Source organism: Argentina silus, assembly GCF_951799395.1.
Source record: "Argentina silus genome assembly, chromosome: 3".
In the NCBI taxonomy this organism is placed as follows: domain Eukaryota; kingdom Metazoa; phylum Chordata; class Actinopteri; order Argentiniformes; family Argentinidae; genus Argentina; species Argentina silus.
The window spans coordinates 23257426-23276789 of NC_139657.1; the positions used below are offsets into that span (position 1 = coordinate 23257426).

The following is a 19364-nucleotide window of genomic DNA, read 5'->3' on the forward strand; positions in this document are numbered from 1 at the left end:
AATAATTTCTAAGCGTTTTCTATCTGGTTTAGACATTTCTCAACCACAAAGGTACATCTTTTATTTTTTTAATTATTTTTTTGAATAATTATATGATTATTTGTCCCACTATAGATGGAGGTGACAATAACATGTTTGCCTCATTAAGACCTTCACTACAAAAAATGAATGCTGACATATCATCCATTCTTCTCCTTAGTAGCCTTATTCTATCACCATGGCACATTCAAACACTGAGAGGAAATCTGAAGACTTGGAATGGGCTTTGACGACAGTACTGGAAGTTAACCTTGTTTTCGTGCTATTGTTGACCTCAGTATTGATATGTCATGGTGTTAATTAGACTAAATATCCGGTGGCGGGAGAGCTTGAGTGAAGAGCCCGGAGCTTGATCTCTGGGTCAGGGTTTTGCAGCTTTGATGATTTCAGAGGTCTCTTTAGTCCTGCCTGACGTCAACCTGCTGGTTAAAGAGGAAATGGACTCCATATGTGTTTGGGGTTTAAGGAAACCTCACCCTCCCTGGCAAAGCCCAGCTCACTGTTGGCCATGTGGCTTCTAAACCCAAAGGCTTCTCTCTCCCTGAACCATTGAGCATCAAGGAAGCTTAATTATTATTGTTTTAACATTATCATTAATGTTACAGCTTATGATTAACTATTTTTCAATTACCTTTCAAGTCAAGGATACTTTGCCTCTTGCGTATTGCATGTTTACATTGTCTGACAAGTGCTTGAGTGGTTGAAAAAAACAGAAAATAGGATGCATTCTGAAATTGATACTTTGTATGTTTGAACTTGACGTTTAACTGCAGAATGTTCACACTTTTAATTTTTTCCCCTCTCTTTACAGGGCAAAAATGTGGGTAACTGGGAAGGGGAACCCGAGACGACCCTAAGGCTGTTGTAACCCTTCTCCCACTGCCTCCCGTAGTCTGAGAAGGTCAGACCTTACCGTGGTGCGCCTGGGCCGCTGGCACTAAGATGTCCCTAAGCAGTGGCACTGCAGGCGGGAAAGGTGTGGACTCAAATGCGGTGGACACTTACGACAGCGGTGATGAGTGGGATATCGGTGTTGGCAATCTGATTATTGACCTTGACGCAGACCTAGAGAAGGACAAACTTGAGATGTCTGGCACTAAAGATGGAGGGGGCATGGCTGCCCCTCCCAGCGCTGTAGCGACTCTGCCTGATAACATTAAATTTGTTAGCCCCGTGCCTGCCGCTCCAGGCAAAGAGAGCAAATCCAAATCTAAGCGTAATAAAAACTCAAAGGATAGTGGCAAGGCCTCGGCCACAGATGGGACCAAGAAAGATGCCCAGGGGCGAACCCAGGGTGAGGGCACTGGCCCTGCTGTTGGCACAGGACCCATAGCAAATGTCAACTCTGGGAAAGGTGCTGAGAAGAGCAGCAAAGCTTCCCGCAATGTTCCCAGTGGAAAGAAAGATAAAGAGGGGGGTTCAGGGAAAAGTAAGAAGGAGAAAAGTGAAGTTGTGGCTACAGTAGAGGCCACTACAGAGAAAGATGCGGTTCTGCCTTTGGGGGCGCCTCGCAGCAGCCCGTTTGAGGGCACGCAAAATACTGACTTAGCCACAGCTGAGCAACTTGGGAATATCACCCTGGATTCCACAGGGATTGTCCCAACATTAGCCATTAAAAGTGAGCCAGAGGAGGTGGACAACGGTGAATGCAGGAACCTGAAGAAAGTGAAAAGTGAAAAGGTAAAAAATAAGCTATTCTAAACCACTTATGTTTGGCTGCTGTTTGTTTGATACTGGAACATTAGGATGTCTGACGCATCACAAGTGAAGTGCAATTTTAATGCATCACTTTCATGTATGCATGCTTTCAATTGTGGTGAGCAACGGTTCACTTTGTGGGTATTACAACTTTGCACTGCCCTGTAACAGCACATGTCATTTTTCAACACAGGATGCAACACAGCGTTAGTGCATGGTTTTCCTTCTCAGTAATGCTATCTGTCTTTCACACTGATGTATTTTCCCCATAGCTCAGAAACTTGTGAATTATTAAATTCGTTTTTGTATGCAAGACCCAACTGCATATTGCAAATGCTGGTCCTGCTATGTCTGCCTACCATTTCAACAATGGGTTACTGCTCAGGCATTTGTCAAAGTATTTTTAACTGTTGGGTGTTTGCAAACCTTCCTGAAGGTGTTCTCAGGCACTCAAATGGGTTGACTCATTTTTACAAGGCTACCAGTTGCTTGTTGACATGCTGGGGGAAGGTTTCTGCGTGTTGGATGCCAAAGATGTGACAAAGATGTGATAAGGTTTCTGACAGGGAGGTTGGACAGTATTGAAAAGCCATCTTGCGAAGAGGCTTTGCACCAAGAGATCAGTTCCACCTGTCGGCCATATGTCACCGCCAAGCACTAAGACAAAAGTTAAGCTCCAGGGGCAGTGTCAGATGTCTTGTCCTGGCAACAGATTTTTTTGCTGACAGTGTGCACTTTTTAAGGATGGATTAGTCAGCTGGGGGGCACTTCCAAGCTAAAGTTACCCATTAGACATAATTACTGGCCACTCATATCCAAGTCATGTCAAGAGTATGGGTTTCACAGTGTTCATCGGACAGCACTCAGTTAGATAAAACAAGGTAACAGTTTACATTAAGTGTTTACGTTGTTATTACTGTATTAACAACACTAACGTGTTCACATAGTAATTTAGTAACGACCGTATTTTACTGTAATGTCACAGTGTACTGCAAAAATGGCTCACTCGCAGACTAGTGGCTCACTCAATAGCTGTTTAACTTCTAGCTTGCTAGTTACCCCACTATCGATCCTACACTGCAATAATGTTTTCATGGCACCGTAATAGAGGTGTAACGGTTCACCAAGCCCTGTTTTTTGGGTCACGGTTCAGTTCACAGTTCGGGGGCCTATCGGCTTGTGTGACTCTCATACAAGGCCTGTGTTTGGAGTACTGGACTTTTTATTTCCCACTCCTGTGTAGGGCCCTATAAAATGTTTTATTTTCCCAAATGTTTTTATTTTATGATTTGTTCAGTTTCATCATAAAACATTACAAATTTACAATTGTATTTATGTATATTATTTGAATGAAAGTGCATCTATTTTTCTGCACTTCTAGACGAATAGATAGAGCTGCTACAAATAATTTACTGCTAAACATTCACTGCAACACAGGCCTCATGACAGTTTCGGGTAAACTTTTTTACCAAGGTCATGCACAACCCATGTAAGGGTTCAGGAGGATATCCAGCTAGAAAATAAGTCTACATTCGTAACTGCATTTTGATGCACTCTCAGCTACGTACTGTATGAAATTAATGTATCTTTGATGTATTGATGTAATTTAATAATTAATTTTGATGTAATTTGTCAAATTTGCTATTTTGCTTTTATTTGGACAACTTTGATAATACCCCTCCCCAAAATCTAACAATCTGTTTCAATGCAATTAATTAATATCATAAGCATATCAGTGTTAATTTCGTCAATAAAATGTATGACGAAAATATAAGTCAAATGCCTATTTTTCCGTGGCAAAAGATGGGATAATAACTGACTTAATAGACCAATAAAAAAAATATAAAAATAATTGTTCATTTCGGTTGACTAAAACGAGACGAGACGAAATTATCTCTGTGACTAAATTCAGCCTAAATAGACAAGAGTTTTTGGAGAGATGGAGGTGTTATTTGCTTGTTCCAATCAAAAGCATGCTTGAAATTAGCAGAATTTGCAGAATGACTTTGTCATTGCAAATTAGCAGAATGACTGTCATTGCAAAGTTACAATGCTGTTTTTGGTGGAAAATGAAAACCATCCCAGGACATTTGGAAGTCACAGCAAATGTGCCCAGCAAATTTTCTCAAATCTTGACAAAAACAATCATTGATGCAATCATTGATGCTCTCGGCAGAAGAATTGGCTCCTTCACTCATGTCGATTCAAACAAGACCAAATCATTTTCACAGTAGAACAAAGCTTATGCCCCCAAAACTGACATAAAAAAAAAAAAAAGACAGGACAAAAAATCTTCTTTGTCTGCAATGTGCAGGATCTGATCTACAAATCACCTGTTGAAAAGACATAAGCACTGATTACAAGTATAATCAATATCAGCCAGTGTGCACAGTGCCTTATTGAGACGGATTCTCTCAAATGCAGAGTTTGTTTTTGCATTGATTACTGCCCTTTGTGCCCTGTCCAGGGGTGTGACTTTTAATCTGGTGTGGAGTAATGTGTGCTTCTGCTAATTTGGCTGTTTAGAAAAGAATGTTTGTAGTACACACTATGTATGTTTGCGCACATGGAAGTCAGTGATTGGCCCATTGTGTTTGTAATTTTTTACAATAACTAGACTAAATTACCGATGATTTCTCATATGAAATAAGGGGATACAGATATAATATAGCCTACATAGGGAATATGTATGTCTATGATTTTGACAAATTTAGGTCATGACCTCTGTGTCCTCAGTGGTAGTTATGGCCCAGCTGCAACATTTGCAAATAACTGTGAAATAAGAACATATTGATGAACAAAACGTGCAATCTAGGCTCCTTTAGCCTACAGTATTGGGCAATTTTGGAATACATTTTCAACAGGGCATGGCTAGCTTCAATGTATGCAATACCAAGTTGCACTTCACACGAACCACAGACCGCATACCGAGGGGCCCTACCGAACAGGGCTGGTAAAATCCATAAACCGTGACACCCCTACACTGTAATAGAGAAAAAGGGTTAGGCATATTGCAGTGGCAAATGGAGGAACGGTGCTTATTCAACTCCATCACTTAATGTTTAGGCTTATACAATCTTATTACGAATGACAGTTACAACTTAATGTAGAACCAAAATGTAAAGGAAAGTTTAAATCAAGGCTGTTTAGTACTTCAACTATAATGGAGGAGCCATCTGGTCCTGATTGAGAGGGTTCTCTGCTTATCTTCTGAGCTTGGGGACTGCCGCCTTAGGCTATCTGAACAGTCAGTGCATCACACTAGGGCTCTCTCTGCATGAGTGGGGGGATGGGTGAGGAAGGATGGAGGGAGGAGAGGAAGCAGTTGAGACTCACTCAGTTTAGGATCATACAGGCAGACCAGGAAATCCTGGGACAAAAGGACAAAATATCCCAACCCCACTAGAGAAAAAAGTCAATCAGTCATTCCTTCTGTTTAGACATGCACTTGAAATCTGAGTTAAACCCTGAATGCCCTGAATTTTTTTTACCTAAAAAAAGTCTACATTTAGGTCTATTGAGTCAGGTTTCTAATCTGCTTCATAGCCAGTTGAGCATCTTGCTCCCAATTGCCTCCCATAGTCTGCTGAAAACTTACTTTTTAAGTTGGCAAAAATAAAAATAAAATGGCAAAATAATTCCCATATTTACAAAGATTATCCCAACATTTTTTAATTGTATAACTGTTAAACCGTTATGAATTGGCCAAGCTAGCTTATCAATGCTTGTTAACAATGCAGCCTACATTTGGTAGTTTTGTTGATTTGGCCATAGCCTCCCCCCCCCTTCCATAGATAATGTGTTGTCCTAAAAAACTCATGGCTTACATAGTTTCTTTATTTTTCTTCTGAAATGCCTTGTCATTTTTCAAATGTCTTCTATGGAGTCTAGTAGCCTACTTTTAACAGCGACTTAGATGTTAATGAAAAGTACATTCAATTAAAATGTATTACTATTGTTACTTGTATTGAAACACCAAAATGTGTCTGCTTTTGCTTGCATAAAGTTGATACAGGGGCGTTTTGATTTGACAGTTGAGAATCAGTAGTTGAGGTTCATTTTAGTTGCCAAAACTCAAGTTAACTTCTCTTACACAGCCAATTAATTAGCAATGCTTCTTAGTTGTAGAGGAAGCTCTGCCCAACCTTGGATTGGAAAATGCTGTGTTCACAAATGAGCATTAATTTCTGAACCAACACCAGCCACTTACCACACTGCTGGTTTCTGCACCCTGCGTGGAGCTCAATTGACGCTACTGTAGCGACATTTTGATAATGCAGCACATGGGGTTTAACGCTTTCAACCATGCCTCTCCTCAGTGGATTCAGACATGATTCATTCAGGCGCTATTCCAAAGATTTTACTCTCCTCTACCCCCTGGTTTAGTTTGATTGATAGGGCAGTGAGGGTTTGGTAGATTTCTCCTCCCATCTGTATTGGACAATCTATATTTTCACTGCTTAAATTAACTCCTGGAGCAGTGCTTTAATGAATAGGTATTTTTGGAGCTCTTCCTCTCTCTCTAGCCTCTCTCTGTGGAGTGTGAAGTACTCTGTAGGGAATGTGTCTGGGTGTGAGTAGTGCCTGTGAAATGGCAGACTCTAGTGCTCTCACAGGCCCAGCACCAGTGGGACTACACAGGACCTAAATCCAGGGCTTTATAGCATGACGGGAGTACTCCTGTGCACCTGGGAGTAGCAGCCCTTCTCTTCTCTTCTCATGCCTTTTCTTTTTTCTCTGTCTCCCCCTCCCTCTGTGCCCATGGTGGCCTGTGACTGGTGCTATTGTATTACAGAACATTCCTTAAACAGGCGGCTCAGGGTTAGTCAGGGCTGTGCAGAGTGGAGGAGGGGTGGCGCAGAGGGAGAGAGGGAGACAACACATGGACTATCTCCCCTCTCTGTGTCCACTCTCTCTGGACAGAAAGGTCTGGAGGTGCCAGTGACCTAATGACTGGCACCTCAAGTGAACTAATGACTGGCTCTGAAACCCCCATCCCCCCCCCCCCCCCTCCCTCCATCCATTTATTTACCCAAGGGAGGACTTGTTTTTTCTCCTCTTTGTAGCATGGGGTTGATGTTTCTGCTGATACAACAGGCAGGCTCTTTGTGCGCATGTGTGTTGTTTTGGGGGACATCTATCTATCTATCTATCTAATCTATCTACACAGCAGGAGAAAGGTGAAGCAGTGCAGACCTTGTTTCCTTCTCCACAGAAACACCTCACACAGCCCCTCTGGAATGTCATCATGGTGGGTCCTGCTGGGCTCCTGCTGTTGCCTGCACCAGACATAGCCACAGAGAGCTGGCAGCCAAACAACTACAGCATTAGGCATGTTCCACATATAGAGGAAGCAGAGACAAACAAAAATAGGATAAACACACACACACACACACCCTCACAGAAATGTGCCTTTTGATCTGTAATCTCCCTTGTGATCAAGTAGTGCTCGCTCTCACATGAGAACAACCTCTGACTCGTGTTTCTCCTCCAGTCCAGACTTTCCCGCCCCTCCCCCTCCCTCCCTGTCAGTGTGTGTAATCCAAAGACAGAGGGGGGTTGTGTTTAGAGGTCAGTCCCACCATTCGTTCTCCAGCCATCCGCTCCGAGATGCCTGAGTCACATTCTGATTACTGCAGCAAACTGGGCAGCAAAGGTCAGACAAAGCTAGCTTTTTAAGTTCCAATCTCGTTTAGTTCTCAAATGGCTGCCCCATACGGCTGTGTATAATGGAAGGGCAGTGCCTTCCCTCCGCAGTAGTGGAACAGCCATTCCTCTTCATCAAGCAGAAGCCTGGCTCCAACTCTCACACAAGGCTTTAATACATCCTTGCATTCACAGTGTGTACTAGAGTGGCTGGAAATGTAGTAGGCAAGAGGAAATCTTGAATGCCCGGCTGTCTCAAGTCAAATGGGAGAAGTAGGCTAACATTCCACTCAGTCTTCCCGGGAGACATTTCCATTTGTCATGTGTAGTGCCATTTTAAGAAGAAAGCAGTCTTTTCTACCCACGGATCACAAGCTTATAATGCCACCAACACCGCAGCCCTTCTCAGAGAATGTACAACCTCCCCATTGTGGTCAGTGCAGGCTCTCTCCTCTCTGTGCACACAGTTGAGTTCTCAATGAGAGCTATTGAAGTGGATGCATGTCTTGAAGTTGAGTGTTTGTGACTTCCTTTGAAACAGGGTGGCGGATAATTGAAAACACAGACGGAAAGTGTAAGGCCTTTGCCAAGTTTTCAGTTTTGGCAAACTTCTTCCTCTACGTAGCCGTTTACAGCCATGGCATGGTCCACTCAGAAAGAACCACCCCAATCAGTCAGCTGTTCTGCATTAAACATGAATCACATCCATAGCTGCAATTCTTTCAGCATTTCATCACACGCATCAGTCATTTTTGTCAAGATTGGATAAGCATATCATTTTCACGGTGGAAACAAATATTCACCTGAATATGCCCCAGAAGCTAGTTTTGTTACTTGAAAGACCTAACCCAAACAGCCAAGACCCCTTTCTTTGAAGAAAGAGACTGAAACACACTCTAGGCTATCTCCTATCCAGAGGACATGTTATTTGCATGTTTTTTTTTTGTCTGTTTGAAAATGAGTTTGGCCGTGCAGGACCTACAGATGCTGCCAAGAGAGACTATTTAAATTCTCCCCTCATTCAGCTGTGCAGTCTGCAGTGAAGTTGTGATGTCTGGTCTGTTTTCAAAGTCCCTCCTCATTCCATTATTTTTGCTAAACCCTTAATTGCCTTATCTTTTATGCTTACTATAGTTTGGGTGTGAGCAGTACAATTAATGAGGCCCTCATTTGGCTTTTATGGCATTGCTGGTGTTGTTGCAGTTATCATTTTCAGGTAGCTTCCTGGCAGTCGTTTTGGCCAGGTCAAAAAGTTAATGCAGTCCACAAGGTTTTGACAGTATTTTTCTGAGTCTTTTTGGACAATTAGCCAAGAGGAGTGTACTGCGGGTAAGCTTTCATGAGTGCAGTGCATTATCTAGTAATTTTGCAGCATTACAGCTGTCACATACTTTTGCCAGAATGGAATTCTTCTCCAAGCTCAGAGTTTATTCTGGTGGATAGCTCAAATAGCTGAATGCCTAGGCTGTCTGAGTGAGAGAGAGGTGTTTTGTTAGGTGGAGAGTAGGCTTATGAAGCGTTGGCTGTTGTGGGGGCTGTGTTTTTGGCCTAGCTCTAGCAGTGCTGTTGCTGCCACTGGGCCGTTTGAAGCGCCCCAGCCCCGCGGGACTCCAGTAAAAACACTCCACACTAATTGTTTTCCACATGTCTGCCCCTCTGTCTCCACTCTACAGCACATAAAATGGCTCGAAGGGCAAAAGCTCAGCACGAGGCAGAAAAGTGAGGGTAGAGAACGAGAGCAAGAGGCACAATAATGCTTAGCTCAGACTACCTATCTATCAAAATAACCTGTGTGTTTGTGAGACAAGGGAACCTTGACCCTAAAACAACTGTTGTCTCAACACTGAGTAGACTAGAGACTTGCTCTGTCTTGATTTTGTTGTTTTCTTTTCTCCTCCTTTCAACCTCGGACAGTATTGAGATCATTCCAAATTTTTTTTTTTTTTTTTTTTTTTACAAATGCAGCAGTTGTCTGATGTTTCCAGATTTAGGTGATGATAGTTGATAGCGATTTTTCTTGCTTGCCTGAAGGGTGCATTTTATGTTACTTACTGATGTTGAATTGATTTGTAAATTGCTACAGTTACTCTGAATCCTGCAGCAAGTTTACCTGACTATGAAGGGGGACTTTAAAGGTAACATTTGGCCAAGCTCTCAATGAAGGCTTTCCTGATCCATTTGGTATGCAGCAAATGAGAGAATAGTGCAGTATGGCCACAATCCATTCAATCTCTGTTCACTCTTCTCATTGCCGAGTACTTTTGGAATTTGCTGTGGTCGCAAGCACTTGTTCTGTCTTCAGAGTCCCCCACATTCTCTCATTTTTGAAGGCCCTCTTGTAGACATCTGTTTGTTTGGCTCTAATGCCCAGATCTGTTCTATATCCCCCACATTGCCTTCTGCCTACTCACAGATGGAACTTAGAATACAAAGAATCAAAACGGTTTGTTTTCACGTTTGCAAATAATTCTTTCTTGGTGTATAAACCAGTTGGCCATTAACTGTATAGTATTCTGCAAAATACTGAAGACTATTATATACTTAGCACAATGCCAAGTATGAAGCATGAATAAGGCTTATACAGACAGGCTCATTAGAGACATTTTAGATCACACTCACTCACGGATGGATGGATGGATGGACGGACGGATGGACAGAGGCACATACTTTGTCAGACAAAGAAGTCCAGGGGTCAGACTAGTATGCAGGCTTATAGGTCACAGTGGCAAGAGCTGCTAAGTTTATAGTCCTGTTGAACGGCGATACAGGAAAACTGTCGAGCTGTGGGTGTGCCTCATGGACACATATAATATTAAGATCCATGCTGGCCATAACGGCTGTCTCCTTGACCTCCAGTGTGCTGGCTCTAGCCAGTGGCTGTAGTTTGCACTTTCCCCCATTTTGTAATCACAACATCAAATGAACTGTTGAGGTGTGCAGAGCCCTGTGTTTATAAGTCAAATGCTTTGACAAGAGAGAGCCCAGGCATTACAACAGATTGTTTTCGAAGAGCTTGATCTTTGGCTTCGAAAAAGCTGACAGTAAGATTAATTAGGCCTATGCCCACTTTTATGCTCAAAGCCAGTGACCTTGTAAAATACTGTCCTCACATTTCCTCCTCTCTCTTCACTGCTTGGTTTTAAATTACTGTTAAGAGTAGGTTTGCTCCTTCCCAAGCTTGTCTTCAGTGGTGTTTTCAGGCAGATGCAAAAATGTCTGGAATCCCACATGACCACACACACACACACACACTTCATCTAGCACAGGGCTTTGTGTGGATTACCCACCTTCGAGGGACGGACGCATAGCACTGATTGAGACAGAGAAAAGCAATATAGGCTGCTACATTTTTGCCAAATCCCCACAGCCAAGCGTCCTTATTTGAGCTCCTAGCACACAATCCCTGATGGGCCGCTCTCTGGGAAACAGCTGCGCTGTAAGATGTCATTTCTCTCATAACACTTAATTATTTGAAGGAACACATTCTTCCCAGAGGTAATCTCCGCCATCACAGAGCGAGCAAGCAAGCGTTCCTGGGGCTGTAAGCTTCCAGTATGGCATAATCCTGCCTAGCTATGCTGAAACAGGATTAGATCTCTGTTTAGCAGTGTGTGATTTTGGGAGTGAAAAACCACAGGCACTTCACACGCAAGGCTCGGTCTGAAACATTCTTTATGTTTGGTATGGCTATGCAAAGGCAAATTTTTACCCCCCTGTATTCACAGCTATTTTCATGTTTCAGTTGATCATACTAGTGTTCTCTGATGATAAGAGTTATTGGTTCACTTCTATTCCTTCATACAGAGGAAAATGTATGTCATCATGTCTCACTATTCCCATCTGTGTTTTCTATCAGGCACATGAACAAATCTTAGTCTGTGATAATTTAAAGCGACTATAACAGTGAAATGAGTAGCTCTCATTAATGTCTTTTGTTGAAGCAATTGAGATGAATAAATGTGTGATGTTTACACACGTTGAAGCATTAAAAGCCCTGTGGAAAACCTGTGAGTGACTGTTAAAGGGGGGAGGAATTCTGAGGGCACACAACACAGCGGCGCGGCCAGGCCTGTGGAAACGATCACAGAGAGCTGGGAGAAACAAAGCCCTTTCAGAGCTGGCTCCCTCCTTCCCTCTCTGTCTCTCAGCTCTGTAAGCAGCGTGTGTGTCTGGAAGGCTGTGCAACGAGGCGTGGGGGAGGGGACGACAGAGAGGGGGAGAGAGAAAGGGAAGGAGGGAGGGAGAGAGAGAGAGAGAGTGAGACTTGCTCGCACTGCTAATTCATGAAAGCCTTGTGCAGTCAGAGCAGCTGTCCTCCATTGTCAGCCCAGCAAATTTCCAGCGCGCCTCATTTCGCTTCTCAATGCGTGAGTAGCAAGAAAATAGTGGGGGGAGGAGAGGAAAAAAAGACTGCACAACCCAGCCAGACAGAGGAGAGCTGACATGAAGGGAGGCCTGGATCTGTGACTGACTGCTGCCAGTGAGAGCCTGGGCTACTACAGTGGGCCTGCAATGGGCAGAGGGGGTCAGTTCTGCTCTTATCTACTGTGTGAGTGAGTTTCTGTGTGTGTGTGCGTGCGTGTGTGTGTGTGTGTCTGTCTCTCTCTCTCTCTTGCTCACTCATTCTCTGAGTGCCTGTGAGAGGCAGCCATGCTGTTGCAGCTGCCTAGAAGAGAGGGCACTTGAGGGGGAGAGGAAGGAGGGGGGAGAGGGGGAAGGCAGGCAACTGAGGGAAAGGGGGAGGGGAGATAGTGAGAGAGGAGGAGAGAGAGCTCTGTAGTATAAATGGATGAGGTGTTTGAAGCTGCCTATGCTTTGCTCAAAGCCATCTCAGTTGTAGAGAGAGGCGCAGGGAGAGACGTAGACTGAGAGAGAGGGATACACAGGACCCTCTGTTTCTTTCTTCATCAATCCCACATTCTCTGGAAAGGAACAGGTATTTAGTTACTGAGGGTAGATGGGAACACAGCATCGACAGAGCTAAAGAGACAGACAGACACAGATGGAAAAACTTAAGTCAAATGCAATCAAGCCACTCCACTCCCAGTGCAAGTGAGGCAGTTCCATTGCTGGCTGAACCCTGAGAGCATGTGCTTTGTCAGAACAAAGCTGTCACAGTGAGAAGAGAAGGAAGGGGTGTGGGGGACTTTAGACTAGAATTACCCGAGAGGGGGTCAAAATCCCCCCTTTCCTGGAACTGACGATGGTGGAGGGAGCCTCATGTAGGGTTTCTGTGAAGCTGTGCTGATCCCCTTCCCCCCCCGTGATCAGCCCAGCATTTGGGACAGCCCTCTGTTTCCTCCCCGCTGCTCTAGCCCTGACACAGGAAGGAGATGTTCCAGGTTGTGGGGATCTTTTCTCTCTCTGTTTACACGAGGGCTGAGCAAGTGATTTGTGGGCCTCTGTGTGTCCTTTTGTTCCTGAATGTAATCTTGCCTAGGCCCCTGCGTAAAAGCTCTGAAATGTCAGGCAGTTAAAACTCCCTCGGCGCACAAACTGTGAACACTGGGTGCTTGGGGGTATTTTAAGCTCTCTCTCTCCATCCCCCGGTCGGGGAACGCCTGTGGTGTTGAGTCTGTTGTGGAAGGGTGTGCGTGAAACTTGTGCACAGGCGACTCAAGATGGTTGTCTAAGGACACATCACTCTCACACAGGTCCCGTTGTCACATGTCTTCTCCTCTTAAAAATATTGAATTGAATTCAACTGAGCTGAAACGATCTAGAGATCTCAGACATAGTCTAGAGAGGATGTTGTCATGTTGAGCTTGGTATGACCCCTGATCCTGGAGCTGCAATTACATAGTTGCTGCTTTTCACTGTCTTTTTTATAAGCCGAGAGTAAAAAGACATGAGGCGAAGAAAGTTTCTCCAGTATTCACCGTGTTCAGATGACTGCTGCACGGACTACAATACTTAGGTAGGAAATAGTTAGATATTTGACAGCTGTGTGCTGTGTATCCAATTTTATTGCCCTCTCTGGAGCTCTAGTTAGGTTTAAAGTCTAGAGAAATAGCTGGTATTACAGGGTGTCTTGAGAGCCAAGGAAGTGGCAGTTAAGCTGAAACATCAAACCAATGGTTACCTGCATGTCAGCTTTCAAGACCTGCCTCTGTGCTTAGCAACAACACAATAACTCACTCACCGAGGCTATTATTCCTGTTCCCTTGACACGTTAACCTACGCTGTCAACAAAACTGCTCTAAGCTGTTCATTGTCACTCAACACACAAAATGAAAGGCAAATAGTGAATATGACTAATATTCAAGAGTCTTTGTGACCCGTCTGTGTAGTAAGGCTGTACTGTAGTAACAACACTGTTTTAACATGTTAACATGATAGGCTACATGAGTTATGAGTGATTTGTGTATTACTAGCCAAGTGGATTATGGAACAGTCACTATTCCACTTGTGTAATAACATAAACTCCATTACTATGCAGTTCCAAAAGCAATGACTAATGTAATAAGCAAAGGCGTGTTACAATATTATTTGAGTAAAAACACATGTATAGACTTATGTTAAGTGTGAACAAATCTGTAAGCCGGTTCTCAGCCTCTCCCTTTCTTTGGCAGCCTGGTTGCCACTGCCTTTCTGCCCCCACCTTCCTCCCACATTGCTGTTGTGTGTACTCAGTGATGTGTTAAGCCAGGTCAAGGCTGGAGAAAACCGCAATGCTTTATTCCTCCATTTATCTACCTGATTCTGTTATCCAATGTGGGTTTGTCGTGGTATAGTGTTATTGCACCGCTAATGGAGTAATAATTGTCAACCAGAGGAGCGGCAGCATGAAGGCAGAACAATAGCCTTTAAATAGCTCCATTGGCATATTCCACTGACTAGCAATAGAACCTCTACTCTTCCTTTCTACCCAAATCACAATGTCTGCTGTGATGATTATCTGCCATCTGTAGACCATCTGTCTACTACTGCAGGCCTACATATTTCACCTGCCTTTACTGATTCTATTTCTTTCAATATGAGATATATTAAACTTGCATAATGTTGAATGTTAATACAACCGTTGTTGTAACACTCGATAGTTATCTACAAATATAGGCACTACTGTATCTAAAAGTAGTATTTGGGATACAGAAATAATGTTCTTTCTCTGTCTAGCTGTCCAAAGAGAGTGAGCTTGAAAGCTGTGGCTTTGGGAATACTGCGGGGGGGGGTGGGGGGGTGCAGAGTGGTCGCTCAGTCAGACAGGTACGCTGACAGGTTAACAGGCGTGCAGGGCGGCTTTGTGGTCAGAGTTGACCTCTGATGAGGTCAGTGTCACAGGGAAGGGCTCCTTTAATGAGATTAGGAACCGGTCAGCAGAGAAGTCCTGCAGCTTCACAACACCTTAGAGAGAGAGGGAGGGAGAGAAAGAGGGAGAAAAAAAGAATGTAATGAAAGACGTTGAGAGGTAAAGGGAGAGAGGCAAAGGGAGAGGGGGAAAATAATGCAAAATAAATAAGTCCAATGGTAATGGGAGAGGGAAAGAGAGAAATTCCTCTTTTGTCATGTTGTGAGAGATGACAGGCGTGTTGTTCCATTCCTAATCGCATTTCACTCCACACTGAGAGGGGCCTTCCCCAGGTGTGCTCACCGTGACCCCCTTTCAGTCCAGACTCAGGAAATGGGGATAAAGGGAGAGGGAGAGAGAGAGAAAAAACAAGTGAGTCTTTTCTATTTTCTATTAGCTGTTAAAAATGCACCAGCTATAAATGTTTAAAGCGTGTGCCGTTTCAGATTAGAGTTTCAGAAGGGCTACACGTCGCTCATAGTCTCTCATGACATCATCACATCTGAAACTTTAGAGCCAGGCGTGCAAGACAGAACAATCCAAGCCCAAGAAAGGGAGAGAGCAACACAGCTTTTCTTTCCCCCCACAGCCCCCCCACTCTCCTTTTTTAGTAGCTGCTAGATGTGCTATTTACTCTCTGTTTCGGAGTGCTCTGAGGCAGCTTGGGATTGCCATGCATATTTAACAGCGAATGAGTACACCGGAATCACACTAGTCTTATAGCATTAAAATGACACATCCTGCATTGACAGTACTTAGTGCCTTGCAATGAGAAGCAGATATGACTAACAGAGTATGGATTGAAGACGAAGATAAATTGTTGTTGTGATGAGGCATTTTCCACAAAAAGCCAGTATGTAGTAAGACTCTGTAAACATAGGCCTGCCTGTTGTGTAATAACAGTGTGCTGTGAGGGTTTCATTTGGGCTCATTTTACTGGAGGCACAGTGCATTCCAGAGGCCCAGGGCTTGGTGTATAGTACACACTGGAGGGGACAAGAGGAAGACTGGTGAACTAATCAAGTCTGGTTCCTCCACTCTCGCTGGATTCATCGGGTATTCCTCTGGGTGGCATGGCGAGCTCAAACTCCTCTTGTTCTCACACAGTGCTGTTGGTGTTTATTTACCCCCCCCCCAACCTATTAATCTTCCTTTCAGATATTCTGACAAATATGTCCGCCCTTGTTTTCTTGTTTGCTATTATTGTTGAGTGTCTGTATGGTAAATATCAGCTACTTGTCATTTTAAGCACTCTGGTATAGTAAAGGAGCTTTCAGACACCAGATGGAAGTGTGTGTCTGTGTGTGTTGGTGTGAACATGTGTGAGAGGGTGGGGTATTGAAATCTGATCTTTCAGTATTAGTCTAGGATGCAGATGAGTGCGTGAGCCATGGTTCTCATCTCACACAGATTAGGTTAGTCAATACTAGACTAAATATATTGAACCCAGCCAAGTTTACTCCTCCCTGTCCTGTTCCGTAGCATCCATTTTACTGAGCCTGTTTGTTAGCACTGTGAGGGTTAAGCCTGATGGGGGTCGGGTGGGGTGGGGTGGGGGTAGAGGTACTGGAGATTTATGAGGTGTTGGTCTAAACGCCCCCTCTGGCCTCTCCCTCTGAGGGAGGTTGACTTGTTGTAAAGTCATCATGTGCTGGGCCCCACTGGACCCTCCTCAGGTGTGGAATGTGTTATTGGTCAGGGTTGATCTGTATCCTGGATGTTAATGCCACAGGGTGTGTGTGTGTGTGTGTGTGTGTGTGTGTGTGTGTGCTTATCTGTTTATAGGCCTTCACTCTGGTTTAATCTTACTGTCATAGGTTTAATGTTACTGTCATAGTGCCCCAATTTGATCTGCTCAACACTTTTTCGTGGCCATGGCCACTGAGTTGGTAATTTCGTTCAGCAAAGTTCGAGTTAGCATAGAGGCGGAGGGCAGGTCTCCGGCAATGTGTGGGTGGAGATAATTGAATACGAGATGAGGATATCAATTGTTCTCACCATTATCTCACTTCAGACTGATAGAGACTCGGATAATTATTTCCATTTTTATCAAATACAATTACCATAGTTACAGTTACGGTATGAATTTAACTTAACTGTCTGTGATATCATAATCTAACCACATAGCAAGCTGAGAGTGGTGCCAAAATCAACCTGAGTCTACCACCGCTGTAGGTTTAATTAACCTCTTGCAACTTTTCTCATACATCATCTGCATTATTGCTCACAACCCTCAGTCATAACCATTGTCAACTGCCACTTTGGTTTAGTCTTACTTCAGTTGCCTTTATGCATTTCATTGCATCATTTTCAATGTTTTAGGGAATATAGTGTACATAAAGTCGTAATGCCAGAAAATACACTACTTCCATATATTTTGTAGAGGATGTACTGGTGGTATGAGGGATTATCCCTGACAACTGCTGTGGTATGATCAAATAAGTGTCTTTTTTTGCCTATTGGTAATTATTCAACATGGAATAGATAATTGTCCCAGTCCCCTTGCCAACCGTCTGAACACTCCCATTTACTGCTCTTCTGGTGTAAAGTTTGTGTTTGTCGTGGCAGATGCACTTTGCGGTGACACCAAATTACCAAAACGGTCTTTGCACACCATTTTAGTGGGCCCATAGATTCATACTGTCATAGGGTGTGTGCTTATTGTGCTACTACTGTATGTTCTGACTACGACTTTGCTAAATTTGCAGCTCATTGTGCATGGGCTCTTATCTCTTATTAACATTTTTAACCAGGTTATGATGTAGAGATAACTTGTGAATCCATGTCCTATTCATAGACGAGGATACATGTCAATTCCTGATACCGGCATGGTTAATAGTGTGAGAGTTGCACAAGTGTGTTCAAACGCACTCCCGAAAGCAGACTATTTTTTATGGCTTGTACGCCCTCCCATAAGCCGCCACATATGTTGCGGTGCCTTTGAAGCTCTCCCCCCTTGCCCCTCGCAGCTCTCTCTGTAGCTGAGGCAGACCCAGTCATCCCTTGCATGTTCCAGAACATTCTTATCCACCACTTTGACCCTCTGAGAGGTCAACTGTGCTCAGTGTGTGGAATGCTAAACAGCGGAATTCACTGCAGTCTGTGTTTCACCTTCATTGACTTAAATGGTGAGCAATCCCAAGGAGCAAGGAAACAGGAATGGAGAAGTAAGGAGCAAAAGTGTGTCTCCTAGTAGCTGTAAGGAAGCTCTGTCACCGATAGTTTCTGTGACTGAGCCCAGGGTTCTCCCCAAAGAATGTTGACTAGACTTCGCCACTACGTAAACATTTCAGCAAATTAAATAGATATTTATGCCTATAATGATAGAGTAACCATCTTTGATCGCCAATGACATCAGTGTTAAAAGTTAATTCCGTGTTTTAGCTGTATTTTTGCGCTTTTTGACATGAATCAAAGCGGGTCAGTTTTGATAATGCAATCCAGTGTCCCGTTGTTCAAAAATCCTGGGCAGAAACCCTGGAGCCCAACTAGCCTTAAATGTCTTCCTTTTTCCATTGTCCTTTAGAGGATAGGTGAAACCAATAAAGGAGAGCGGTTCCAAAGACAACGCCACACTTACAGGGACACAGTCCTGTGTTTTAAAGACTGTGAGGTGGGTCTGAAATGAAAGGCTCCTCTCTTTCCCATGCTAATCCACACCGACAGCCATGGCCCATGTGACTGGTGTCACCCCCTCCACCTCCCTGACACTCATCCCTTTGAATACAGGCCTAGCTAATTCACCCTAAAAGGACTTTCTAAAGGGGAGATTACGCCACTGAGGGGAAATCACAAAGAACACTGTCATCCTCAAGGGGAAAGAGATGGCCAACATTCCTAATGATCCAGACTGGTGGCAGCAAGGGAGGGAGTAGGCTACACAATGTGGTATTGTGCCTGTCTGGAATGGGGGGATAGGGCGGTTGTGGACATCATGAGGGATAGTCAGGGCCCCCTGGCACCCTAGCTGAGCATACTGGAATCCAGTGTCCTGGAAACAAACCCAACTGTAAAACATCACATGTTCCAGCCATCCGTCAAGCCATTCTATCAGGGCATTGTGAAAACACGCTGTGATTAAAAAGAGTGAGGGGAGAAAGAGAGAGAAAAAAGAGATGAAGGGATTGAGAGGGGAAAAAGCTGAGTGTTCCAAGCATGACCTGTTCATTAGCCAAAGTAAGCGGCCTCATAATTGACTCCATTTTGTCTGAGCTCTCAGAGTAATTTTGAAAATAGTCTGACTCCAGTCAGAGGATGTTGAAACGGCCTCCCCTAAGAGAAGGAATCAAACCCCTCACATCAAGAGCCTATTGAGCATCTGTAGCTATGGTTACCATCAGAGCCCATAAGCGGGAGGGCAGGCTAATTCCCAATGTTTCAGTGTAGTATGGTACAGAGAGAGAATGAGAGAAACGGAGAGGAGGAAGAAGAAGAAAACCCTGCCTGGTAACAATGTTCTCTTTCTGTCAGCCCCTTCCCATCCCCTCATGCATTGTTCCACTTGACAAACATAGAGCATGACTGTTGAGGGTGTCTGGGGAAGGCCACCCCTCCCCCCTACCTTCTTGGAGTTCAGACCATAGCGCCATTCTAGGAAGCATAGTCATGGCCCCACTCCAAAGAAAAGGGAGGGAAGAAGGGAGCGAGGGAGGAGGGTGGGGGTCGTCATCTCACAAATCACTACATTTCTGCC

At 44.0% G+C, this 19364-nt stretch overlaps 1 protein-coding gene across 1 annotated transcript in view; it reads left to right on the forward strand.

Moving 5' to 3' along the window:
* znf609a (zinc finger protein 609a) overlaps positions 1-19364 on the forward strand; it is a 93422-nt gene that overhangs the window by 34993 nt on the left and 39065 nt on the right. Inside the window, exon 2 of the mRNA XM_083666742.1 lies at positions 851-1719. Coding sequence (XP_083522868.1) covers positions 982-1719 — 738 coding nt within the window. The 5' untranslated portion in view covers positions 851-981. The remainder of the gene's footprint in view (positions 1-850; positions 1720-19364) is intronic.